The following is a 24,863-nucleotide window of genomic DNA, read 5'->3' on the forward strand; positions in this document are numbered from 1 at the left end:
TTTTACAATAAATTTGTAGTGGATTAAAGAGGAAGTAAACTCTCCCACTCTGATGCTTCTTTTTATTTAGTCCATTATATTAAGTAATTATCAAAGTATAGCCACTGTAATCCAGCCCAAATTGCATATTACTTACTGTTTAAATAAACTTTAACCCTTTCATGACTAAGCCTATTTTTGGCATTTGGTGTTTACAAGTTAAAATCCATATTTTTTGCTAGAAAATTACTTGGAACCCCCAAACATTATATATATTTTTTTAGCAGAGACTCTAGAGAATAAAATGGCGATTGTTGCAATATTATATGTCACACGGTATTTGCGCAGCGGTGTTTTAAACGCAACTATTTGGGAAAAGGGACACTTTCATGAATTAAAAAAAAAACAGTAAAATTAGCCCAATTTTTTTGCATAATGTGAAAGATAATGTTACGCCGAGTAAATAGATACCAAACATGTCACACTTTATAATTGCACGCACTTGTGGATTGACGAAAAAAGTACGGTACCTAAAAATATCAATAGGCGACGCTTTAAATTTTTTTTACGGTTACTAGGTTAGCGTTACAGAGGAGGTCTAGTGCTAGAATTATTGCTCTCTCTCTGATGATCGCGGCGATACCTCACATGTTTAATTTGAACACCGTTTACATACGCGGGCGCGACTTCCGTGTGCGTTTTCTTTGCTTCGCAAGCTCGCGGGGACGGCGGGCGCTTTAAAAAAATGTTTTTTTATTTATTTTAAAATGACCAAATTTTATTTTATTTTTTTAAAACAATTTAATCACTTTTATTGCTGTCACAAGGAATGTAAACATCCCTTGTGACAGTAATAGGTGGTGACAGGTACTCTTTATGGAGGGATCGGGGGTCTAAAAGACCCCCCACCCCTCCTTTACACTTCAATGTATTCAGATCGGCAAAAACGGCGATTCTGAATACCGTATATATTTTTAAAACCGGCGCCATTGGCAGCCGAGTAAAGGGGAAGTGACGTCATGACGTCGCTTCCGTGTTTACTATGAGGAGACTGGAACGAAGCCGATTTCGTTCCTCCCCAGCGGACATGCAATCGGTGCTCCCAATCGAGCGGGAGCACCGGTAACAACGGCGGGAGGCGGCGGGAGGGGGGGACGTCCCCTCCCGCTCCTCCGGCATAACAGCCGAGCGGCTTTTAGCCGCATCGGTTGTTATGGCTGGATAGCCAATTGCCTGCTGAAAAAAACGGTACCGGGTTGATGCCTGCAGGTGCGGGCATCATCCCGGTATACCCCCCGGAAGCCGAGTACGCACATCTGCGTACGCTCGGCGGGAAGGGGTTAAAAAACTTGTTTCCAGGGGTAAGGCAGCGCCATCTTAAGTATTGTTTTCTGAGTCCACAGTGGAGTGTATTTTCACCCTTACATTGAGCACTTCCTTTACTGTTAACCAAGCCTCCTTCTCAATCCAACGTTTCTATGGCAACCCTGCTTCCCTGTTCATAGCTGACTTGTTTTATTTCATAGTATTTACTTGTGCTGATTACCTAGTGTTTGCCTTTTATGAGTCCTATCAGCTTCAGCTGATAAGACTGCAGTACTGCTGTCCTATTCCCTGCTTTACACTGTATGTGAGGTCACATGGTGTGTAGGAGTGATTAGCAGCCTTCTGGGAGTTCAGTGTTGTGCGGTAGGAAGTCCTGATAACCGATAGATAAGACATAGAGAGTGTGCCGTAAATCAGGGGAGATCTGGGCATTCTCAGTGACATTTTTCTAAAGAACATCAAGGATTACAACAATACTAAGCAAGTAAGGAGATATCTACAAGCAGTGTTCATTAGGGATTTTTATGCTGATTTACATTGGACAAAATTGTGGGGGAGGGTTTACAACCACTTTAAAGAACACTCACATTTGAGCAGATAAATTCCAGCATATTAGGCAGTAAGATAGGTTCATCTGCATGTTCCTGGGTGATAAGGGTCTCAAGGGCCGGTGGAAGGTGTCTTATGTCCTGGGTCCTGTAGCTTTCCGGCGGTGCGTTGGGCACTCATCGCTTTCGGGTGGCTGGGATGCAGAAGAGGGAAGCTCTGTGATACTTTGCGTTGTCGTGGTGTGCTTACTTCCGGGAACGGGGTCAGACGGGCATCGCTTTGGGTTTGGCGCACGCAGCTCCTTCATGGCCTGATGAAGGAGCACGCATGATTGAAATGCGACAGGACCCAGGACATAAGACACCTTCCACCGGCCCGTGAGACCCTTATCACCCGGGAACATGCGGATGAACCTGCCTTACTGCCTAATATGCTGGAATTTATCTGCTCAAATGTGAGTGTTTTTAATCCACTGTAATAAATTTATTGTAAAACACGCTGCACATAGAGGGCACCGTCCTTCTTTCTCTTGTATTGTTGGTTCCATAGACTCTGATATATGACTATGGAAAGTAAAATGATCTGTTGATTACCAGTACATCGCTGCTTTGTTGTGTGTGGTGTTTGGATACCGATGTATCAGAAACCTTGATGCCTTGATTTACTGGGCACATTCACCCCCTTCCTGCCCAGGTCAATTTTCAGCTTTCAGTGCTGTTGCATTTTGAATGACAAACAACAATTGTATTGTTTTTTTGAGATGGATAGAGCTTTCTTTTGGTGGTATATAATCGCCGATGGGTTTTTATTTTTTCCTAAACATTTTGAAAAAAAAAAAAGTTTTTCTTCGTTTCTGTTATAAAATTTTGTAAATAAGTAATTTTCTCCTCCACTGATAGGCACGAATGCGGAGTGGAGACCAGAAAGAGGACCGTCTTCTGTTTAACCACTTGCCTACTGGGCACTTAAACCCCCATCCTGCCCAGACCAATTTTCAGCTTTCGGTGCTCTCACACTTTGAATGACAATTACTCAGTCATGTAACACTGTACCCAAATTAAATTTTTGTCCTTTTTTCCCACAAAAAAAGCTTTCTTTTGGTGGTATTTGATCACCTCTGGGTTTTTTATTTTTTGTGCTATAAATGAAAAAAGACCGAAAATTTGGAAAAAAAACACATTTTTCTTTGTTTCTGTGATAATATTTCTCAAATTATAAATTTTTCTTCATAAATTTTGGCCGCAATTTATACTGCTACATATCTTTGGTAAAAGTAACCCAAATTAGTGGATATTATTTGGTCTTTGTGAAAGTTAGAGAGTCCACAAGCTGTGGTGCGAATCATACAAAATTGATCACACCTGAAGTACTGGTGGCCTATCTCATTTCTTGTGACCCGAACAAGTCAGGAAAGTACAAATACCCCCCAAATGGCCCCTTTTTTGAAAGTAGACATTCCAATGTATTTAGTAAGAGGCATGGTGAAGTTTTTGATGTCCTTTTTCCCACAATTCTTTGCAAAATGAAGATTTTTTTTATATTAATTTTTTCCACAAAATTGTCATTGTAATAGGTTATTTCTCCCACGTAGCATGTGTATACCACAAATAATGCCCCAAAATTAATTCTGCTACTCCTACTGAGTATTACGATACCACATGTGTGGGACTTTTCCACGGTCTGACCACATAGAGAGGCCCAACATGCAGGGAGCGCCATCACGTGTTCTAGGAGCATAAATCACACATCTAACTTGTTGACTACCTATTACACTTTTGAAGGCCCTAGAGCACCAGGACAATGACACGTGACACCGACATGGCACTGATGACAGATGCCACTAATACGTGGCACTGATGACACGGACAGGTGGCACTGATACGTGGCACTGATACGTGGCACTGATACGTGGCACTGATACGTGGCACTGATACGTGGCACTGATACGTGGCACTGATACGTGGCACTGATACGTGGCACTGATACGTGGCACTGATACGTGGCACTGATACGTGGCACTGATACGTGGCACTGATGACACGTGGCACTGATGACACGTGGCACTGATGACACGTGGCACTGATGACACGTGGCACTGATGACACGTGGCACTGATGACACGTGGCACTGATGACAGGTGGCACTGATGACAGGTGGCACTGATGACAGGTGGCACTGATGACAGGTGGCACTGATGACAGGTGGCACTGATGACACGTGGCACTGATGACAGGTGGCACTGATATGTGGCACTGATGACACTGATAACAGATGGCATGTGACAATGACAGGTGGCACTGATGACCGATGGCATTAATATGTGGCACTGATAGATGACATGTGGCACTGGGGGCAGGTGGCACTGACAGGTGGCAGTGGGGGCAGATGGCACTGACAGGTGGCAGTGGGGGCAGGTGGCAGTGGAGACAGATGGGCACTTTATTTTCCTTTTTTTTTTTTTTTTTTTTTTACACTGACCACTGTGAGATCTCACAGCGGTTCATCTCTCCCTCCTCACATGCTGTCTGTGTGAGGAGCGAGAGCCGGCGATGAGAGAGGATCTCATATGTTTACATATGAGATCATCTCTCATTGGGCACGCCGATCGCGCTGTGATTGGCCGTTTACAGCGATCTGTGACTGGCTGTGTCCGGGGGACACGGGCAGCACAGAACTTCCCCGATGTGCGCCCACGGCGGCGCGCAGATGGGAAGTAAACAGGAGGACGTCCAGGGACGGCCTCCCGGCAGATAGCGTCCGTGCTGTAGCCGTCTTTTGACTATAGCGCGGGCACGAAGTGGTTAAGAATATACAGAGGTTAAGGCCGCTATCTGGTGCCATAACCCTGGTATTTTACGTCAAAGTATCAACGTATAACGCCAACAGGCAGTCCGCAAGTAGTTAAAGTATAACTAAAGGCAAAACTCTTCTAATTAATCGAATCTAAAAAAAAAAAAAAAAAACCTGACCTGTTTAGTTTTTATTGCTGTCTGTGCCCCCATTAAGGAGATTCACCCTCTCTATTTGTCCTGTTTACCATTTAATAATTGAAAGAAAGCTCAGTAATGAGGAGTGTGAAGAGAAAAGAAACTGATCACAGGATTATCTGCAAGGGACATCAGTCCCAATTCTGCCTCATCTGTGCCACCAGTGCCACCTGCCAGTGCCACCTATCAATGCCCACCAATGGTGCCAATCGGTGCCACCTAGCAGTGCTTATCAATGTAACCAATCAGTGCCCATCATTGCCGCCTACATCAATGAAGGAGAAAAATTACCTGTTTGCAAAATTGTATAACAAAATATATAAAAAAAAAGTTTTTAAAAAAAAATAATTTTTTTAACAAAAAATTAAAAACCGCAGAGGTGATCAAATACCACCAAAAGAAAGCTCTATTTGTGGGGAAAAAAATTATAAAAAATGTATTTGGGTACAGTGTTATATGACCGTGCAATTGTCATTCTAAGTGCATCAGCGCTGAAAATTGGTCTGGACAGGAGGGGGGTTTAAGTGCCCAGTAAGCAAGTGGTTAAGGAAAAAATAATAGATTCACATATTTTTGGAGGAGAAAATGTGCATTTGTTCTTTTTTCGCACAGGAGCCTTCAAAGCATTGCACCCGCCATCCTTTGATTGTGGGTGCAATGTTAGGGCACACTCTTCCTCACCTCTCTGCCCATACCTCCATACAGACTTTTACTTAAAAATCTGGAGCAAGTGTCAATGGCCTTTGGGGTGTGCTGATAACAGCTCTCATGTTCCATTGGCAACTACAAGTCTGTCTGCCATAATGAATCCCTGTGAATGAATGACTAGGCTGTGCAGGACGTCACTAGTATTTTATCTCGAATGTCGGCTACAGCGTGATCATCTAGTTTTGGGACTCCGTGATATGACGGTGTCCCATGATTTCGCCTGCTGCTGGCACACTGCTAAACACAGATTGAGGTAAAGAACCAATCAGGGGACAATTGGACACTAACTGACACATTGCGGAAACCAGTGACACTAATACAGTGATCAGTGCTAAATATATGCACTGTCACTGTACTAATGGGCGGGGGAGAATACAAATGGGAACAGGCCAATAAAAGGAATGGGATTGTCCATGTTGAACATAGGTGTAGAGATACAAGCTGAAAAATGGTGAGAATGGCGGCTTATCCTATCACCTTTACTTTGCTCCGTTATTATTTTTCTGTAGTAATTCTCTGCGTGTCTCGTCTCTGTCATTAGACTGGAATTCATTGACTGCTCACATTCTTAATGAGAGGCTTTCGGCTGTTCAACATGCTGGAAATATGAAAAATACACTTTAATTCTTGGCAACCAATCCCCTTGTAGCTTTGATTGGTTCTAGGACAGGACTCTCAGGGCTCAGGATTTAATTAAATGTGTAATTTCTTTTAATCATTTTGCTCCACGCTGGGAAGTCCTCCTTTGGACTTAGTCTTTTGGTCTGTGCCTACTCCTTTGTAAGGTTTGTTTAATGTGTCGCTGAATTCTTTTTTGGTTTTTGTTCCTTAAAATGACAGGTAGGTTTGGGCTTCTCACCAACAAAGCATAGCTGGAGGTTTGAGGTTCTGCCTTTACAGGGAGATGACAAAATGGCAATTTTATTTTTTATTTAAAATATATGTTGTAAACACATTCAATTTAAAATAGAAACGAAAAGCAACACATTTGTGTAGATATAAAAAAAAAAAAATCCTTTTTTTTTTTTTTTTTAAATCACATGATCACATTTCTTCTGGGGCAGGGGGGGGGGGAGAGGGAGAAACAGTAGTGCACTGGTTTTCCCAGTAAAAGGCTGTGCAGGGGGAGGGGGGCGGTGTCAGGACAGGTCTGATAATTGGAGGAGAGCAGGCTAGCACAGCTAGAGAACTGACCGTGCTGTGCTATCATGCCTAGTGTGGTCTGCTTTATAGGAAAGCAGAGGGACTGGCAGAAACACCAGGGATTTCATACAAAGGAAGCAATACAAAGAGAACAGAGAAAGCATCTGACAGAGAATACCCTCAATGAGTGCGCCACAGGGTAGGGAACCTTGGCTCTCCAGCTGTTTTGAAACTACAAATCCCATCATGCCTCTGCCTCTAGGAGTCATATATGTGATTGTTAGGGTCTTGCAATGTCTCATGGGACTTGTAGTTTCAAAACAGCTGGAGAGCCGAGGTTCCCTACCCGTGCCGGATAGATCCTGGAAATAGCCCTAAAATGGGACTTTGTAAGCACTGCCACAATGAGAAAAAAAAAAAGGGTATTTATAAATATAGAAAATTTTATTCAAAAGAAAATTACATATCATAAAAAATATTTACATATAATATTTTTATACATGGATATACATAAATGTGACTATATAAAAAAACGCCAATTTAGAATCATATAGTTTCCCTGAACCAATTTTGGTTCAGGGAAACTATAGGATTCTTCATGATATGTAATTTTATTTTTAATAAAAATTTTTATATTTATAAATACTTTTTTTATTTTATTTATAAATATAGAAAATTTTATTCAAAATAAAATTACATATCATGAAGAATCGTATAGTTTCCCTGAACCAATTTTGGTTCAGGGAAACTATATGATTCTAAATTGGTGTTTTTTATATAGTCACATTTCTGTATATCCATGTATAAAAATATTATATGTAAATATTTTTTATGATATGTAATTTTCTTTTGAATAAAATTTTCTATATTTATAAATACCCCTTTTTTTTTTTTCATTGTGGTAGTGCTTACAAAGTCCCATTTTAGGGCTATTTCCCCTTTTTTCCAATACAAAGAGAACAGGATACTTTTTCATACAAGTACATGGTACAACTGACACATATAAGGAATATAAACAAAAAGAGTCATTGGCGCACAAATGAATGGTCCCTTTGTTGAGAACGGTTATCCATATAATAAGATACTCGTTATTTAGAATACTCGTTATTTAGAAAGGCCAGTCGGCATGGCAACCCTCCTCACCACGGAGCCTTCCACGTGACGAACAGCCGCTCGGACAAGCGGCATCACACGCCAGGCTAGTGCGTTGCGCTCCAAGCCTCTCGTCACGCCAGGCGGACGCCACCTTGCGTCCAACTTTGTTCCACACCATTCAGCGTGCACTGCACCTCCGTCCTAGAGTCTGATTCACCATACGGAGTAGGACTGAACACTTTCCCTCCACTCCACAAGCTCAGCACGGCGGCGCCCCAGTCCCACAGTCCATCCATTAACAGTGAGTGACTTCAGGAACACAGTTCCATTTATCTGCACTTTGATTAACTCCTTCTTTTTCCCCCTTGTTTTGGGGGAGGATTGCTTACAATCACTAAGTCTCCATGTTCTAGTTGATTGGTGGCAGTGCAGCTTTTTTATCATCTTAAAGTCACAAACAGAAGACTTCAGGGGTGATTTATCACTAAGCATCTGTCAGTTTTTATATTTGTTATGATTGATGGATTGTGTGCTTTCAAGATCCCAGGAGGATCAGATGTCTTTGTCATTGTTTTTTTATATTTAATGATTTTTATGTGTTTTTTCATATTATATCACAAGTTTCTTTGCTGCGCTGTTTTTCGATTGTTTGTTTATTTTTTTATATAAGGAATATAAAATGTTGGATTTACGTATCCTTTAACCTTTTTGCCGCCTGAGCCGTTTTTTTGCACACATGTTTAAGAAATCATTTTAACCACTTAAGCCCCAGACCAATTTGCAGCCAAAGGACCAGGCCCCTTTTTGCGATTCGGCACTGCGACGCTTTAACTGACAATTACGCGGTCCTGCGACGTGGCTCCCAAACAAAATTGGCGTCCTTTTTTTCCCCCACAAATAGAGCTTTCTTTTGGTGGTATTCGATCACCTCTGTGATTTTTATTTTTTGCACTATTTTTATAAAAATAGAGCGACAAATTTGAAGAAAATTCAATATTTTTTACTTTTTGCTATAATAAATATCCCAAAAAATTTTTTTCCTCAGTTTAGGCCGATACCTATTCTTCTTCATATTTTTGGTAAAAAAAAAATCGCAATTAGCGATTGATTGGTTTGCGCAAAAGTTAGTGTTTACAAAATAGGGGATAGTTTTATAGCATTTTTATTATTATTATTTTTTTTTTTTACTAGTAATGGCGGCGATCAGCGATTTTTATTGTGACTGTGACATTATGGTGGACGCATCAGACATTTTTGACACATTTTTGGGAGCATTGTCATTTATACAGCAATCAGTGCTATTTAAATGCACTGATTCCTGTGTAAATTACACTGGCAGTGAAGGAGTTAACCACTAGGGGGCAGTGTAGGTGTTATGTATGACATTGTGGTGTTTTTATTGTAGGGGGCGTGGCCTGGCATGTGACGTCACTGATCGTCTTTCCCTTTAAAAGGGAAGAGACGATCAGTGACAGCCACACTAGGAAGCAAGGGGAGAGGTTTGTTTACACAGACCTCTCCTCATTCTTCAGCTCTGTGACCCGATCGCGGGACACCAGTGGCGATCGGGTTCGCTGGTTCCGTGGCCACGGTCACGGAGCTCAGGACCAGGTCGGGAGCGCGCCGCCAGTGGCGTGCTCCCGACCCACGGCTGGGCACTTAAAGAGCAACATACAGGTATGTGCTTGTGCCCAGCCGTGCCATTCTGCCGACGTACATCGGCTTGAAACGGTCCTTAAGTGGTTAAATGAGCTCCAGGCTCCCCCAAAAAATGAAACGTCAACTGCTACAAATACTGTAGCAAAAAAGAGAAAATGGAGTTAACTGGTGCCAAATGCAGAATATCATGACTATTGACACTCCTCTAGATATTTATGTTGCCCATGTAATTGAGGCCATTCCGAGTAATCTTCCCCCTGGCCAAATGTTTCAGACGCTTGTGCCAAGGTGAAACATTTTGGATCTATTCTCTGGGTACTCTCACAAATACTGTAGACCCTTCTGTAGTACTTTTAAAATAAGGACACTTGCCTATCCAGGGATCCCGCAGTGTCCTCACCCGAAAAGTGGCTTCGGGTGCAGGCGCCGGAATCTCTAGTAAAGGAAACAGGAAGTGAAGCCTTGCGGCTTCATAGCCTGGTTCCTACTGCGCATGCACCAACTGCTCTGCGCCTTGTGAATGGTCCTGTAGTCTTCTGGGACCTGTGTTGTGTCCCAGAAGAATGTAGGAGAAGGTAAGGGCCGAACTTCCAGCTCAGATCACTGCTGCAAATAAGCAGAGCTTCCTCTTTGGGTGAAACTTCACATTAAGTTTGACAATAGCTTTCACTTTGCTCACATTGCATAGATTCCTGTAGGAGGTTCTGCCAATCGCAGGCTGTGTCACTCCCCTCCAGCTTGTGTCTATGGTGTCTATGTGCTGGGACCAACAGGGAGGTGAAGCCTTCATAAGTCAACATCTTATATCCCAGCCCCATCATATTTAGCAATATGAGGACATGGAGGAGGAAGGAGGGAGGGGACTTATATTTATTGCTGTGTATGCACCCACATGTGTGACTCTCTAGTCAGGTGGACTACACAGACAGCACGGGGCTCAAAATTTCAAGTCCTGAGCTACTAGCCAGGCCTTAAGGGTTACTCGCCACCAGTTCCCCCACTCAAAACCTGTCCCGCCCCTAACCACGCCCCCATAAATTATCTCTCCAAATTATACGTAAATGTTTTATGCAGACTTCGTTTACAAAAATAAATATTTACAACTTTATCAGTGCAGCCTCACCAGTGCTCATCAGCAGGGCCTCACCTGTGCCCATTGATGCGGCCTCACCTGTGTCCTTCAGTACCGCTTGTCCAGTGCCCACCAATGCCACGTGACCAGTGCCCATCAATGCAGCCTCACCTGTGATTTGGGTTAATGACACTTTAACTGCTGTTTTAACTTTTTCTTGTGTGTATATACATATATAGCCTGTGAAGGAGCCCACAAAACCAAGATAAGAGAGGGAAGCAATGTAAATCCCCCCCCCCCCCCAAAAAAAAGGGGAGAACGTCTTGTGGGTCAGTCAGAGTGGGAGATATGAAGCCTCCAGATCCCAGATAACAGGCATGTCACACCACCTCAGTGAAAGCAGATGAGGGCTTACCAGAACTGAATGACCACTAGATAATATAATATAATATAAAGATGCTTAGATCACTCCGGGAGGTTATCACTTCCCCACAGCCAGCAATCTGATCATCAAAATGGGGTAAGATGTCGTCAGAGTAATGGCTCTCCCAAGCCTCCACTATGTAAAAATGCCAATGACCATATCTGTTGATCAAGAAACCGTTCAATTGGCACACCACAATAAAAGGGGAAAAAAGACACGCCCCGTAGTGAAGATCAGCAATTAAAAGCAAAAATGTATTGGGCATATACATTTACACAAGTAGGAGAATATATAGCACTTCTAACATGTAAAAGCATCCATCCCCTTCAGAAACAAAAGTGCATGCGATCAGTTGCACATGTGTGTTTGGCGTGTGTCCCGGCTCCGCCCTGTGCGTTTTGTTGTCAGAGGCTCATCGCCACCATGCAATTATATAGAGGATCACACAGGTATACAATCACCATGTCATAGATCAAACCAGATGTTGATTGTCCAAGAACAGGATAGGAGGTGTGAATGTTGTGGAACCATCAGACAGTCCTAACAGATTATGATGAGAACTCTCCTGTCTTTGCCCAATGTTTAATAATGTTTTCTTTTTATATTGCAGATTGAGAGGCTGTGGACTCTAAAATGACCTCGCTGGCATGTGAATGTCCCCATTTAGAATCTGTGGGCGAGGTGACCAAAGAAGAACTAATTCAGAAGTCACACGTAAGTGCATTCTGGCCGGGGGCATCATAGGAGACTGCTCAAAAATATATATCCATGGGATGATTGGGTATTTTCTTTTTTTTTTGTGTATCTAGTTGTTTAATGTTCTTGTGCTTTTTTTCTGCGTATTAAACCAATAGCACATACTGTTCCTCTACTTGCTACTTTGCTTGGTAAATATTTAGCAGAAGTGCCTGCATTGTAGTGTGGGAGCAGGTTCACTTTTCTGCATTAGTAAATTCCTGACATGTCACGATGTACAAAAATAGATTTAGGCTGTACCTGAAATCCTTAATTTTATCATTAAAAAGCAAACCTTGAGCTGTAATAAGCAGACTTTGCCTAGGTTGCATGTATGTAGAAGTATTTCCTCACTCTCTTCTACCCCAGTGATCGGGCTATACATTGTAATTCTGTAGAAAGTCACCGGGTGAGAGGTTGCAGAAGGTGCTTGTTGCTGTCAAACATTTTTTAACACAACCATGAACTGCACAGGCACCAGGATGTACAAGATTGTGTCATCTCTGAGACATGCCGTGCACTCAGAATGTAGACCACAGCTTGACATTTTGGGGGGCATGTCAGCTGTATAGCTCCTGGTTTTTATTCATCCCTGAATTAAAGAGCACTTTCCAGTACAAGTTCAATGTATTGTGATGAAGAGTGGGTTGAAAAAAGCGCCTAGTTTGTTTTAAAACATAGCCGCCCCTTTAAGAAAGTGTAAACACCGAACCATATAAAAAGAATCAAATGTAAAGGCGTTGTAGCTATAAACACAAAATAAATGTGAACAATATTAAGAAAAGCTTATGGTGATTGAAAAAGCAAATAAATATATGAAGCCCAATGTTACAATCCCAACACCATAAATAAATGTATTCTTCTGGTTTGATTTTCCTTCAAATAAAAGCTTCACCACGAGTGCACATGAGGTAGATGGCAACTCCCCAAAATGTGTCTGACCACTTTTTACGCTTAGGTTAAATGGAGCAGAGATCCTAGGTATGCATCTCTCCACTGAGTGACCCCCTCCATTTTTTTTTTACAAAATTGTCGCTCTTTTTTTGTTAAGACCCCTTTCACACCACACCGCCCATTGCGTCGGCGGTAAAACGCCGCTATTTTTACCGCCGGATTTGCGGCGCATTTCGGCCGCTAGCGGGGCGCTTTTATCCCCCGCTAGCGGCCTCGAAAGGGTCAAAACCGCCGGCAATACGCCGCAATAGCGGCGTTTTGCCGGCGGTATTACAGCGCTGCCCCATTGATTTCAATGGGGAGCAGCTGTGGAGGAGCAGTAAACACACCGCTCCTTCACCGCTCCAAAGAAGCTGCTGGCAGGACTTTTTTCTGACGTCCTGCCAGCGCACCGCTGTAGTGTGAAAGGCCTCAGGCTTTCACACTACACACAATGGTGCAGCTTCTTTAGGGCGTTTTGCAGGCGCTATTTCTAACGCTATAGCGCCTGCAAAATGCCCTGGTGTGAAAAGGGGTCTTATAGCGCAAAAAAACAAAACAAAAAAAACGCAGGTGATCAAATACCACCAAAAGAAAGCTCTATTTTTGTGGGAAAAAAAGGACATCATTTTTGTTTGGGTGCAATGTCGCACGACCGTGCAATTGTCAGTTAAAGCGGCGCAGTGCCGAATCGCAAAAAAGTGCTCTGGTCAGGAAGGGGGTATAATCTTTCCGGGGCTGCAGCGGTTAATTTTGTTCTGGGGGTGGAAAGGGGCATTCCCATCATGATGCCAGAACACAGTGTTTTATAATGCATGTAGCTGAGGCTACATATAGTTTTTCTACATTGTGCCCAGTGGGCATACCTGTTAGTGTAGAAAATAGTTTGTTTGGGCCAGCTTGGTCCAAATGAACTACTTAAAAGGACAGAAAAGGTGGAGATCAGCTTTATGGTAAAATATTTCCTCCAGAGCTTTAATCTACTTTTTTTGTTTTGCGTGTACAACATTTTGTTTGGAGGTTTAAAATGTGGATGAATTTGGTGTAATGTTGATGTTTTGAGATACTCAGTGTTGAGCCTGTCAAACCTCACTTCTTTATAGGCTACATTCATATACAGATTTGCGTGAATATAAAAAAATAAAATAAAAAAATTATAATCAAACACCAGTGATAGAAATACAAGTCCAAATGTGATGAAACGAGCTGACCAGGTAGCAGCAGCCCGTCCTTCCAGGATTCGAGAAGCTGGGTGACGTCGGCGCGCTTCTCAACTCCCAGAAGGACAGGTTGCTGCTATCTGGCTGGCCAGCTTGTTTTTTTCCAATGTGAATATATATTCTTCTTGATGCAAGTGCAATATTCTATATCCTCTAAATAAAGTTTTTAAAGTGGTTGTAAACCCTTACAAACCACTTTGACCTACAGGTAAGCCTAGATTAAGACTTAGCTGTAGGTACAAGAAATATCTCCTAAACCTATACTGTTTAGGAGATATTTACCTGAAGACAGCCACCGCTGTCTACGGCGCATGAGCCGTAGACAGCGGCACACAGATGCACTGGGTAAGCCGCAGATCGCGGCGATATGCTGCCAGTGTCGGCTCCCATGCGCATGTGCGGGAGTGATTCGCAGCGAGACCCACCAAGAAGCGAGACCCACCAAGAAGATGGACGCTCGGAACTACAGGGGACAGCGGTGACTTTGCTGGCTCCTGTGTCAGTTAAGTGACACATAATGGACTACTATGTGATGCATAGTAGTCCATTATGCTTTACCTTTGCAGGGAATCAAAGAGGAAGTAAATCCATCAGGGTTTACTTCCTCTTTAAGAATTTTATATTATGCCGAGCCTTTCTGTATTTTGAGGCTCTCCTGTGATAACGTCACCTGGATAGTGGGTTCTTGTGCCCAAAGAGGTTCCGTGGGCGGTTAAAGGCCCTGGATGGGTTTAGAGCCACAAGCGTCGTTGACCTTCATGATAGGAGGTCGGTACAAGCTGGTAAGTGAGCACTCTGCTTATGATGGAGGTGAGTAGTTGAAGGAGAACACACTACAAGGTGGTGGACGGTGCGGATACTGAAACTTTTAATCACATTTAGACTTGTATTCTTATCACTGGTGATTTGATTATAATTGTATTTTATTTTTTTAATATTCGTACAAATCTGTATAAGAATGTATGATTTGGCACTGTGCTATATCTCATAGTAGAGTTTGCGGCTATTTAATTTAGATTAGCGCAGTTTCTACCATGTTTGATTCTTTATAGGCTAGTCTGCTAATATTTCCACGAGTCGTGAAAAGGCATTAAATGTAACTTTTTCATAGTACATATGAACCTCCATCATAGAACCAAGAGCAGTATCTCACTCCCATAGTCCTCCATCCTTAAAGAAGAAGGGGAAGTAAAAATCATTGTTCAGTACCCCAAGGACGCAAGTGCATGTAGCACTTGGCACCATTCTGACCTGTCCTGTGGTTTCTTAGCTCGCATGCTTAGGAGTGCCCCACCTGCAGCGCTGTTTAAAGCCGTTTTCCAGGAATTCAGAAACTTTGCAAAAGTGCAGTGCAATTAGCTGCATAGCACCTCCATCCGGCTGTGAGAGGAGAGAAGCACACAGAGCAGCTATGCCAGCCTCTCCCCTCCTTCTGCCCATTCACAGAAGCCTTTGTATTTTTTGAATGAGCTGACAAAATACAAAAGCTTCTGTGAATGGGCAGAAGGAGGGGAGGGGCAGACATAGCAGTTCCAGGGACTCTGCTCTTGATGGAACTGAGACCACGGTGGACAGGATTGGCACAATAGACCTGTTAGATGTGAATATTAGGCCTCATGTACACTGCTGCTGGTAAAGGGATCTTCAGAGGCAGTTGTGTGTACAAGAGGCAGTTTAATGTCCTTTTTAGGCAGTTGCGTTTTATAGGCTTTTTTTTGGAGGAAAAAAAAATTAGTTCAGACCCTGAAATTAGCCGCATTTTGTTTACGAGTGATTTTCATTTTTGGCTATTTGAAAAATTGTGGTGTGTTTTTTTTTTTATTTTTTTTATTTTTTTTTTAATGCTTCTAAATGTAAATGCGGCATGTAAATGTGACAAAACTGACGTTTTAAACATGGGTTACTATCTGTCAAGTTAAATCGTTCAGGAGAGGTTGTAAAATCATCCCCGTGTACATGAAGCCCTTAGAGATAAACCTCCCAGGCGGCAGGTACCTCATAACTCATGGTATGCCTGCAGTTTTTAAAAGCGGCTGAATTTTTGGAACTCAGCTTTAGGCTGGGTTCACACTGCTGCGGGGGGAGATCCGGATGTGATTCACACCGCACTGCAGTGCAAATCACATCCTATCTCCGTAGCGATGCGAGTTCAGCCATACAGATAGTATGGCTGAATTCGCATCGCTCCCGCAGCAAACTCGCACGGGACACTTTTTTTGGTCCGCAACAGAATCGGATCGCATGGGTGTTCACACCATGCGATCCGATTCCTGTGCGAGTCTGCAGATCGCACTGCGATATGCGGACGGATCTGGGGGTGTCATTAACATTTCATTGACACTCCCAGCCGTTCGCATAGGGCAGTGTGAACTGCCGGCGGGAGTCATGCGATGCGGGAAAACGCAGCCTATTCGCGGCGTTCCTGCATCGCTGTGGTGTGAACCCAGCCTTAACCATGATGTTCATCAGGAAATGATTATAGACAACAGACAGACGTGACAGGTAGTGAAGTTCAATTTTCGTTGCTTTGGGCTATGATATTTTCTATGAGGATCTATGATGATTGCTTTGTCCCCCTGCATTTGAGGATCTCCTACAAGTTGTAAAGCGTATGGAGAGCTTCTGGCACTTATTGCAGCCCCCTAAAGTAGCTCTAAAGGACTTGATAATCATCCAAGTGTTGCATTAGTCCATTGTTGTTTTTTTTTTTTTTTTTTTTTTTTTGACTGTGTAGCACAGTACATCATAGCCTATAACAGTAGAAGATTTTTTTTTTTTTTTTTTTACGGTCATGTTGCCTGCCTATAGTTCTCTAAACCTGAGGATGTAATATTTATAGAGAATATCAAGTGATGACGTTGATTTTGGTACTCACTACATACTAGTGCAAGGACAGAACTAATAATCGGGGCTGTGGGTATGACAATTATTGCTTCTTGACCGAGGATTCTGAATTGGTCACCTGGCTTTGTGACAGGTCCTCTTTAGTCTTGCCTGGAGTGTGACACGGCGTCGCACCATGTATCAGTGTAAACAAGCATGCTATAACTGCAGCATTTTTCTCATAACATTTCTCTAAACCGCAGCTGTCAGGAGCTCTGAGCTTCCACACGTGCCAATTTCCAGCTATGCAGGCAATTTCCTGCCTTTACTTCTGCACTGAAGTATAATTCAGCTCTGCATCAATTTTTAATCTTAGCATTTTTATCTCCAGAACAGAGATGGCTGAACGTGCTGGGTTGCAGTTGTTCGGGTGAAAGCCGGGTTATGTTGGGCCCCCGAGCGCAACATGTTATTCCAGCTGGGGGTGAAAGATTTAGAAATGGCAACGATTCTCCTCTAATTGTCTTTTCTTGATGTTGTGTATAGGGCAGCTGCCTGGACTGCAAAGTCAGAGGACCAAACCTTTGGGCTTGTTTAGAGGTAAGAACTGTCGGGAACAATTGTTACAGATGCCTATACATTTCCCTGTGCTGGATGCTGTAGACTGATCGCTCTTTCTTTTGACAGAATGGCTGTTCTTACATTGGCTGTGGGGAATCTCACGTGGACCATAGCACCACTCATTCTCAGGTCAGTGTTTTCCAATTAAGTTTTCCATATACCTGTGGCACTTTCTATCTGTTATATCGGTGTAAACAGCACATTTAGACACCAGCTCAGCTCTGGCCAAGTCTGAGTTTTGTGTGTGTGTGTGTGTGTATATATATATATATATATATATATATATATATATATATATATATATATATATATATATACATACACACACACACACACACACACACACACACACACACACACACACACACTATTGTCATACTATATTGTCAAACATATTAGGATGCCTGCCTTTACACACACATGAACTTTAATCACATCCCAGTCTTGGTCCGTAGGGTCCAATATTGAGTTGGCCCACCCTTTCCAGCTATAACCTACAAAGTTTAGGAGTGCGTCTATGAGAATGTTTGACCATTCTTTCAGAATCGCATTTGTAAAGTCAGGCACTGATGTTGGATGAGAATGCCTGGCTCGCAGTCTCCACTCTAATTCATCCCAAAAGTGTTGTATCAGGTCAAGTTTAGGACTCTGTGCAGGCCAGTCAAGTCCCTCCCCGCCAAATTTGCTCATCCATCTCTTTATGGACCTTGCTTTGTGCACAAAGCAAAGTCCATAAAGACATGGATGAGCGAGTTTGGGGTGGAGGAACTTGACTAGCCTGCACAGAGCCCTGACCTCAACTCAATAGAACACCCTCGAGATGGATTAAACTGTAGACTGCGCTTCTGGAAGAAGGGTCAAACATTCTCGTAGACAAATCCTAAACCTTGTGGACAGCCTTCCCAGAAGAGTTGAAGCTGTTATAGCTGCCAAGGGTGGACCAACTCAATATTGAACCCTACGGTCTAAGACTGGGATGCCATTAACGTTCATGAGCATGTAAAGGCAGGTGTCCTAATACGATTGACAATATAGTGTGTGTGTGTATGTATGTATGTATGTATGTATGTATGTATGTATGTATGTATGTATTTTTTTTTTTTTTTTGTTTACCTTGATCCTTTGATCCTTTTGCGAGGCTATCTTTACCCACCATCACAATTCATCTTCCTTCAGGGACTTAGGGAGTAGAGCAGTCTGCAGTTCTGTGTCGCATAGACATGTCTTCCATAACTAGTAAAGGTGGAGTGGCGTTAAAGGGCACATGTCCTAATAGAGCGCCCAACTCTATTAGGCAGTGGTGCCTAATTGGCTCACAGTGCTGGCTATCCCTCGCCCAGTATGAATTTTGCTGTAAGGGAAATTACAACAAGCTAATATACAGTAAAGACAGATTGAGGTATTGGTATCAAAAAATGCATTACCAATACAATTACCATGACCACTTGCGGTCTTTGGTGAACTTCAAATTTGAAACCTTACTTTCCACCTTCACTTTGTATACGGTCTTGCCTTTTGCCATAGTGATGTTCTTCTTAACATCAAAGCTTCCTGTCATTTCCTGGATGTCAACCATTCAACAGGTTCTCCTTTTCCCTTTCTTTACATTGTTTTCTTCCACCATTTTACATAATTCCTTGCCAGTCCAAACGAGTTTCTGGTGTTATGGCCCAAAAATTGGCAGTTATTTTTTGTTAAAACATCTGCCCAGGCCCCTGCACTCTCCAGGATGACCTACTAAATAACATGGTCTGCATTGTATGACTCTGGCCAGACAAGATTCCCATCTCTGTAAAGATTTGTACCAAGTCTGTAGCAATTCACATGCTCAAATACTTACACAGCCAGTCTAAGTGCAGAAACATTGTTATCAGGGAACCAAATTGTTTAGGCATTTTATCAGGAAGTTTCTTAAGGCCAAGGTCACTGAAGAGCCAAAACTAGTTGAAGGCAACCTTCAGAAATAGCAAGTGTAGAGTGATGCAGACGAGAGATAACTGCATAACTACAAGAGATATACTACATAAATATTTCCAAAATAAAAAATAGTTGTGTAGTTACTGCTATTAAACACATGCAGACATTGAATGCCCTGGTGCCCAACCTACTGCCCTTTGGTGTTTGAATTGTGTCCCTTGGGCCCCAGCAGTCAGTAGTTGGAGCACTAATTTGTCAGGTCTCCCTGGTTGCATATGTCCCTGGTATCTGACTGTCCCCTACAGCATGGCTTTACTCTCCAACCACCCCTGTAGAACAGATTCTCTCCATTTCCTGTTGTATTTTATAGCATTACATAAATGCACAATATAATTTTATATGGGCCCCTTTGAAGACATCAAGGTTGCATTTACCTTATAGGTTGGCAACCACTGATGTAATGGATGCAATGCAGCTGTGCTAAACTGAAAAAGCTAGGCTTTGTACTTTGTACTGTGATTATGGACTAGACCTTTGTCATACATAAAGCTGCGTTGTGCTGCTCCCTCTTCCATCTCAGTCCCAGTTTCAGCAGGGAACCTGCAATAAGTGGAGCTAAGAATTCTTGGCTTGTACATTTACCTCCCGCCCCCCACCCCCATGCACAGCCAGACACACCAAATTCTTACAGGCAGCCGAGTCATAGAACAGTCCATGATGTTGTTTTTGTTATTTATTGAGGGTTAATAACGCGGATAGGAATGGGAGGTTATGGGATGCCCACTTGGCTTAGCAAAACGTTGGCAACAACTTCAGGGACATTTTCTTATATGCAGTCTGGCTCCAGTTGAATTACTATAGGTGGAACTGACAGGCTCACAGTCAGTAAGCAATAGCCCTTTGTAGCAATATACAGTGATCGGCTTGCATTCCTCCTCCTGTGGCTATTGATCCCAGCACCAGCTCTTCGGGGACTGCCAACCCGGCTGGCTGCAGCTGCCCCTTTTACTTGACCCCCAGGCTAACTTTTCCACGGCAGTCCTCCAGACTGACTCTTCGCCAGACTCGCAGGAGATCTCCTGGGGAAAGGTGAAGGCTTGGCCCACCACTGTCTTCAGGGAGAACTAGCTACATGTGGAGGTCTCCCCCCCAGTAGTGCTGATCTACTCACTGTCCTCTCTCTTTCTCCTGGGGGGGGGTCACACCTGGGGGCCATAGACAGCCTCCTCAGCATTTTATATCCATCTTCCACCTGACTGCCCTGCTGACATGGCCCATGCTTATTTATGAGTTAAGCTCTGCCCCCTGCCAGCCCACTCCTGGGGATTGGCCTCATAAATATTCCAGCCAGCTCCTCCTAACCTCCTGCCCACTAGATCTAGAAGTTTCTACAACCTTCTAGACCAGGGGGGAGGCTCCAGATGGAGCTGTCAGGATGGGTCACTGAACACTGACCCAGATTCTTGGCTCAGGCTTAGCCCTGAGCTAAACAAAATGTACCTACTCTAACACTACCACTAGCACAACACGGATCAGCAGATGATGTTCTCAGAAGCCCAGTAACTGATGTCTGATACTACTGCTATTGTTGACTGAAAACCAGAAGCCATGGACAGGTAAACGGTGTTTCCATTGCAAGGCATGCCTCGCACTGCTTGTTGGGAACAGCCTTTGCACAACATGGCATTTCATGGTACCATTAAATTGCAGTCACTATCCAATTATTATGCAAGTACAAAGAAGAATAAAATTTCAGGCAGGAAGTACAGATGCCTTCTCCCTGTTTCCCGTTCTACTAGATTGCCCTGGGAGCCCTGAAAACCAGAGAGGTCTGTTGTACAAATATGACCAGCTGATGTGGACAGGGGCTGTGGTCCACCTCCCAAACCTCACTGCTAACCTATCATTGTGGTGGATGATGGAGGTGGACCTGGATTTACAACCACAAGAGCTGGTTGCTATTTACAGAGCTCCCCCACATTTCTGAGATCCCAAAGTGCTGTATGAGAAAGTAGATTGAGACAACTTAACATAATTAAACAACCATAAGTTTTAAACAACTGTAAGTTTGGCCTAAAGCCACAGTTCTAATCACCATGGCCGTACCAGTCGCAGGACGCACTCCTCAATCTCCATCTCTGCAGGCACAGGTGCACAAAATGAATGAACAGGAAGAGCTCTGCACAGTCTGTCTGTTCATTTATAGGCTCGAGCACAGGAGACACAGTTTGCTATGCTTCAGTTATGAATGATCAGTGAGTGATTGGTACTGATGACTCACTATGTTCATTCAGAAAAGGGGGGGTGGGATATTTACATATTTACTGGCCCCTTCATCCGCTCTCCATCTTGAAATGATCCCCCACAGCAGCAGATGGGAGAGGAGGGGAAGCAATCAGTGCTGGGGGGGAAAGGGGGGGGGGCATGTGGGAGCACACAGGGAGCTGAGCCAGGAGGGGTGGAATTTACAGGAACCTATCCTTGATTCCTTGATATTTTCCTCCTCTAGCAGCTGAATTCTGATGGGAGGGTGGGAAGAGAAGCAGGATTTCAACTGCTGCAGGCAAAAAAAAAAAAATACATGAGATTGTTTCCAGTAAATGCCGCCCCTGCTCCTGTCATGGTTCCGGTCGGCAAGGAAGGGACGCGATCTACCTGTCACCTGCCCACGATCGACAGGTTGTCGACCCCTGAACTACATTATATATGTGATCTTTGATTTCACTCCATTGTTCTGACTGTACGTCAAATGACGTCCTTCAGAGCAAGCTGCACGTGCGCGCTCTCTGATCATGGTAAAGAGCCTATGACGTAGGCTCTTTACCGCGTTATCAACTGTGTCCGATTACAGCTGATTAGTGTAAATGGGAAGTGCCAGTTATCAGCATTCCTCTACTGGTGCTGACAGCACGTGAGTAGAGGAGAGCTGATAAGTGGCTCTCCTGAAGGTGGGGTGGGGGGGGGGGTTCCTGCACTGATAATTAGTGTAGTCCCATCAGCAATGCCCACCAGTGGTGCCAATCCATGTCCATCATTGGTGCCCATCAATGCTACCATCAGTGCCCATTAAATGCTGCAAATCAGTGGCACCTCTCAGTGCCCATCAGTGCTGCATATTGGTGCCGCCTCGTCAGTGCAGCCTCATCGGCACACATCACTTAAAGATGTAAATTATATATTTAAAATTTTTGGGAAAATAAACTAAAACTATTTTTTTTTTTCATTTGTTTAGCCGAAAATAAAAAGCAGTGGTAATTAAATACCACCAAAAGAAAGCGCTCTCTCTCTAAAAAAAATGTTGTTTGGGTACAGCATTGCATGACCGCACAATTGTCATTCGAAGTGCGACCGCGCTGAAAGCTGAAAATCGGCCTGGGCAGGAAGGGGGTGAAAGTGACTGTTATTGAAGTTGTTAAGTAACCGGAACCAGATTTGTAATTTTCTCTTTATTTCCAGTGAAATGTGAATGTGGGACTGGTGGTTTGGGATAGATGAACTTTCCTGAAAAGTATTTCGGAAGCACTGATTTGGGCGTTAAGCCAGCTTCCTGTGTCTGGCAAAACCTGCTGTAATTTTCCAGCACTGTGTGTATTCTCTGATGCAATCAGTCAACTCTTGGGGGATTAGCTGTGTATGGTTGGAAAGAAGAGCACCCGTCCCTGCCTGACATGAGCTAAGAAACAAACTCTTGTTATTGTGCCGCTTCTCCTGGGATTGACACCCTAATACAGTAGTCCTGTACTGAGACAAACGCACAAGGAACACCATTGCTAGCCATCTATGGGAAATGCTTGTTGCAGGGTTATCTTTGTATTCAATATGTTTGTGTCACTGGTCTGTAACAAACATGCAGTTAGTGAAATTAGTAGAAAAGTCGCTACTCTGATCTGATCTGCATGCTTGTTTCAGGCAAGTGATACAAATTATTGAAGCTTTTTGGACCAACATAACAGCCAGGCAACCATTTTCTAAATGAGAAGTTCACCAGTGGCAGGCTGGTATTTCTCCATCTATATATTATAATAATACTTTGACTGTAAAGTACTAAGCTTCCACCTTACTTATGAGATCTATGCTTTCTGACTGATTATCTTGGTTATATCTGTTCTGTATCTTTTGCAGGACACCAAGCATTGCCTCACTGTGAACCTCACCACTCTCCGGGTCTGGTGTTACACCTGCAGCAAAGAAGTATTTCTGGATCGAAAGCTGAACTGTCAATCCCCAAATACCAAACCCCAGGACACCGCTACACAGGTGCTCACTGTGTTTTTTTTTTTATTTTTTATTTTTTTTACATATTACTTATTCACTGTTTACCAAGATCACCCCCAACACATCCCACTGGGAGATTTGGATGCCCATATAATGGTCATAGCAGATACCTGGATCCACAAGAGCAAAAAATATTACCCCTGGAGCTCTTGAAAGGTGTAAAACTATTTAGTGAGTTAACTCTCCAGCAGCTACAAAGAACTGAATAGAGATGGGCTCGGGCATGTTGGGAATCATAGTCCCAACCTACCTTCCTTGATCCCGCCAGGAAGCCGACGCTGCACACCGCTAATCACAGGCAGTGAGATATTTCCCGATCTGTGCAGCTGCAGATTGGGAAATGTCTCACTGCCTTTGATTAGCGTTATGCAGTGTCAGCTTCCTGGCGAGATCAGGGAGGTGGGTTGGGACTAGGATCCCCAACATGCCCGTGCCCATCTCTAGAACTGAAATATCCTTCAGGGCTCATGCACAGGTAAAAAAACAGGTGCATTTCCATGCCGGGAAGTCACAGCTGCAGCATACAGCCGCATATAGTAATAAATGGCCGTACGCGGGTATATGCTGTACTTTATTATTTATTTATTACAGGTATTTATACAGTACTGTGCAAAAGTGTTAGACAGGTGCTGGAAATTAAAGTGGTTGTAAAGGCAGAAAGTTTTTTTTTAATCTTAATGCATTCTATGCATTAAGATAAAAAGCCTTCTGTCTGCAGCAGTCTCCCCTCAACCCCCCCAATACTTACCTGAGCCCCCTCTCGATCCAGCGATGTTGCACTAGAGACTTGGCTGCCCGGGACACTCCCTCCTGATTGGAGACACACAGGGGGCACTATTGGCTCCTGCTGCTGTCAAGGCCAGAGAGCCAATGAGGAGAGAGAGGATGTGAAGGCTGAGCCGCGGCTCTGTGTCTGAATGGACACACAGAGCAGCGTCTTGGTTTGGGTGCCCCCATAGCAAGCTGCTTGCTGTGGAGACACTCAGCAGGACGGAGGGGCCAGGAGCTCCAGCGAGGAGCCCAAAAAGAGGAGGATCGGGGCTGCTCTGTGCAAAAACACTACACAGGGCAGGTAAGCATAACATGTTTTTTTATTTTGAAATAAAAAAAAAGACTTTAGTATCACTTTAAGAAAGCGCTCAGAAATAGAAGTGTTAATAGTTTATTTTTATCAATTAACAAAATGAGTAAAAAAAAGGTAAATGAGCAGAAGGGAGCAGAATTCTGCAGCAGAACAACCCCCCAAACATACAGCCAATGTCATTAAGAATTATCTTCAGTGTAGTGAAAGAACAAGGAGTCCTGGAAGTGATGGTTTGGCCTCCACAGAGCCCTGTTCTCAACATCATGGAGTCTGTCTGGGATTACATGAAGAGACAGAAGGATCTGAGGCAGCC

At 43.4% G+C, this 24,863-nt stretch overlaps 1 protein-coding gene across 1 annotated transcript in view; it reads left to right on the forward strand.

The window, feature by feature from the left end:
• USP33 (ubiquitin specific peptidase 33) overlaps positions 1 to 24,863 on the forward strand; it is a 141,204-nt gene that overhangs the window by 23,502 nt on the left and 92,839 nt on the right. The window contains exons 2-5 of the mRNA XM_077450421.1: positions 11,553 to 11,656; positions 17,200 to 17,253; positions 17,341 to 17,403; positions 23,314 to 23,448. Of these exons, the coding sequence (XP_077306547.1) occupies positions 11,576 to 11,656; positions 17,200 to 17,253; positions 17,341 to 17,403; positions 23,314 to 23,448 (333 nt within the window). The 5' untranslated portion in view covers positions 11,553 to 11,575. The remainder of the gene's footprint in view (positions 1 to 11,552; positions 11,657 to 17,199; positions 17,254 to 17,340; positions 17,404 to 23,313; positions 23,449 to 24,863) is intronic.

The sequence above is a fragment of the Lithobates pipiens genome, unplaced genomic scaffold (assembly GCF_037356315.1).
Source record: "Lithobates pipiens isolate NorthernLeopardFrog02 unplaced genomic scaffold, aLitPip1_a1.2 Scaffold_23, whole genome shotgun sequence".
NCBI classification, from domain to species: Eukaryota; Metazoa; Chordata; class Amphibia; order Anura; family Ranidae; genus Lithobates; species Lithobates pipiens.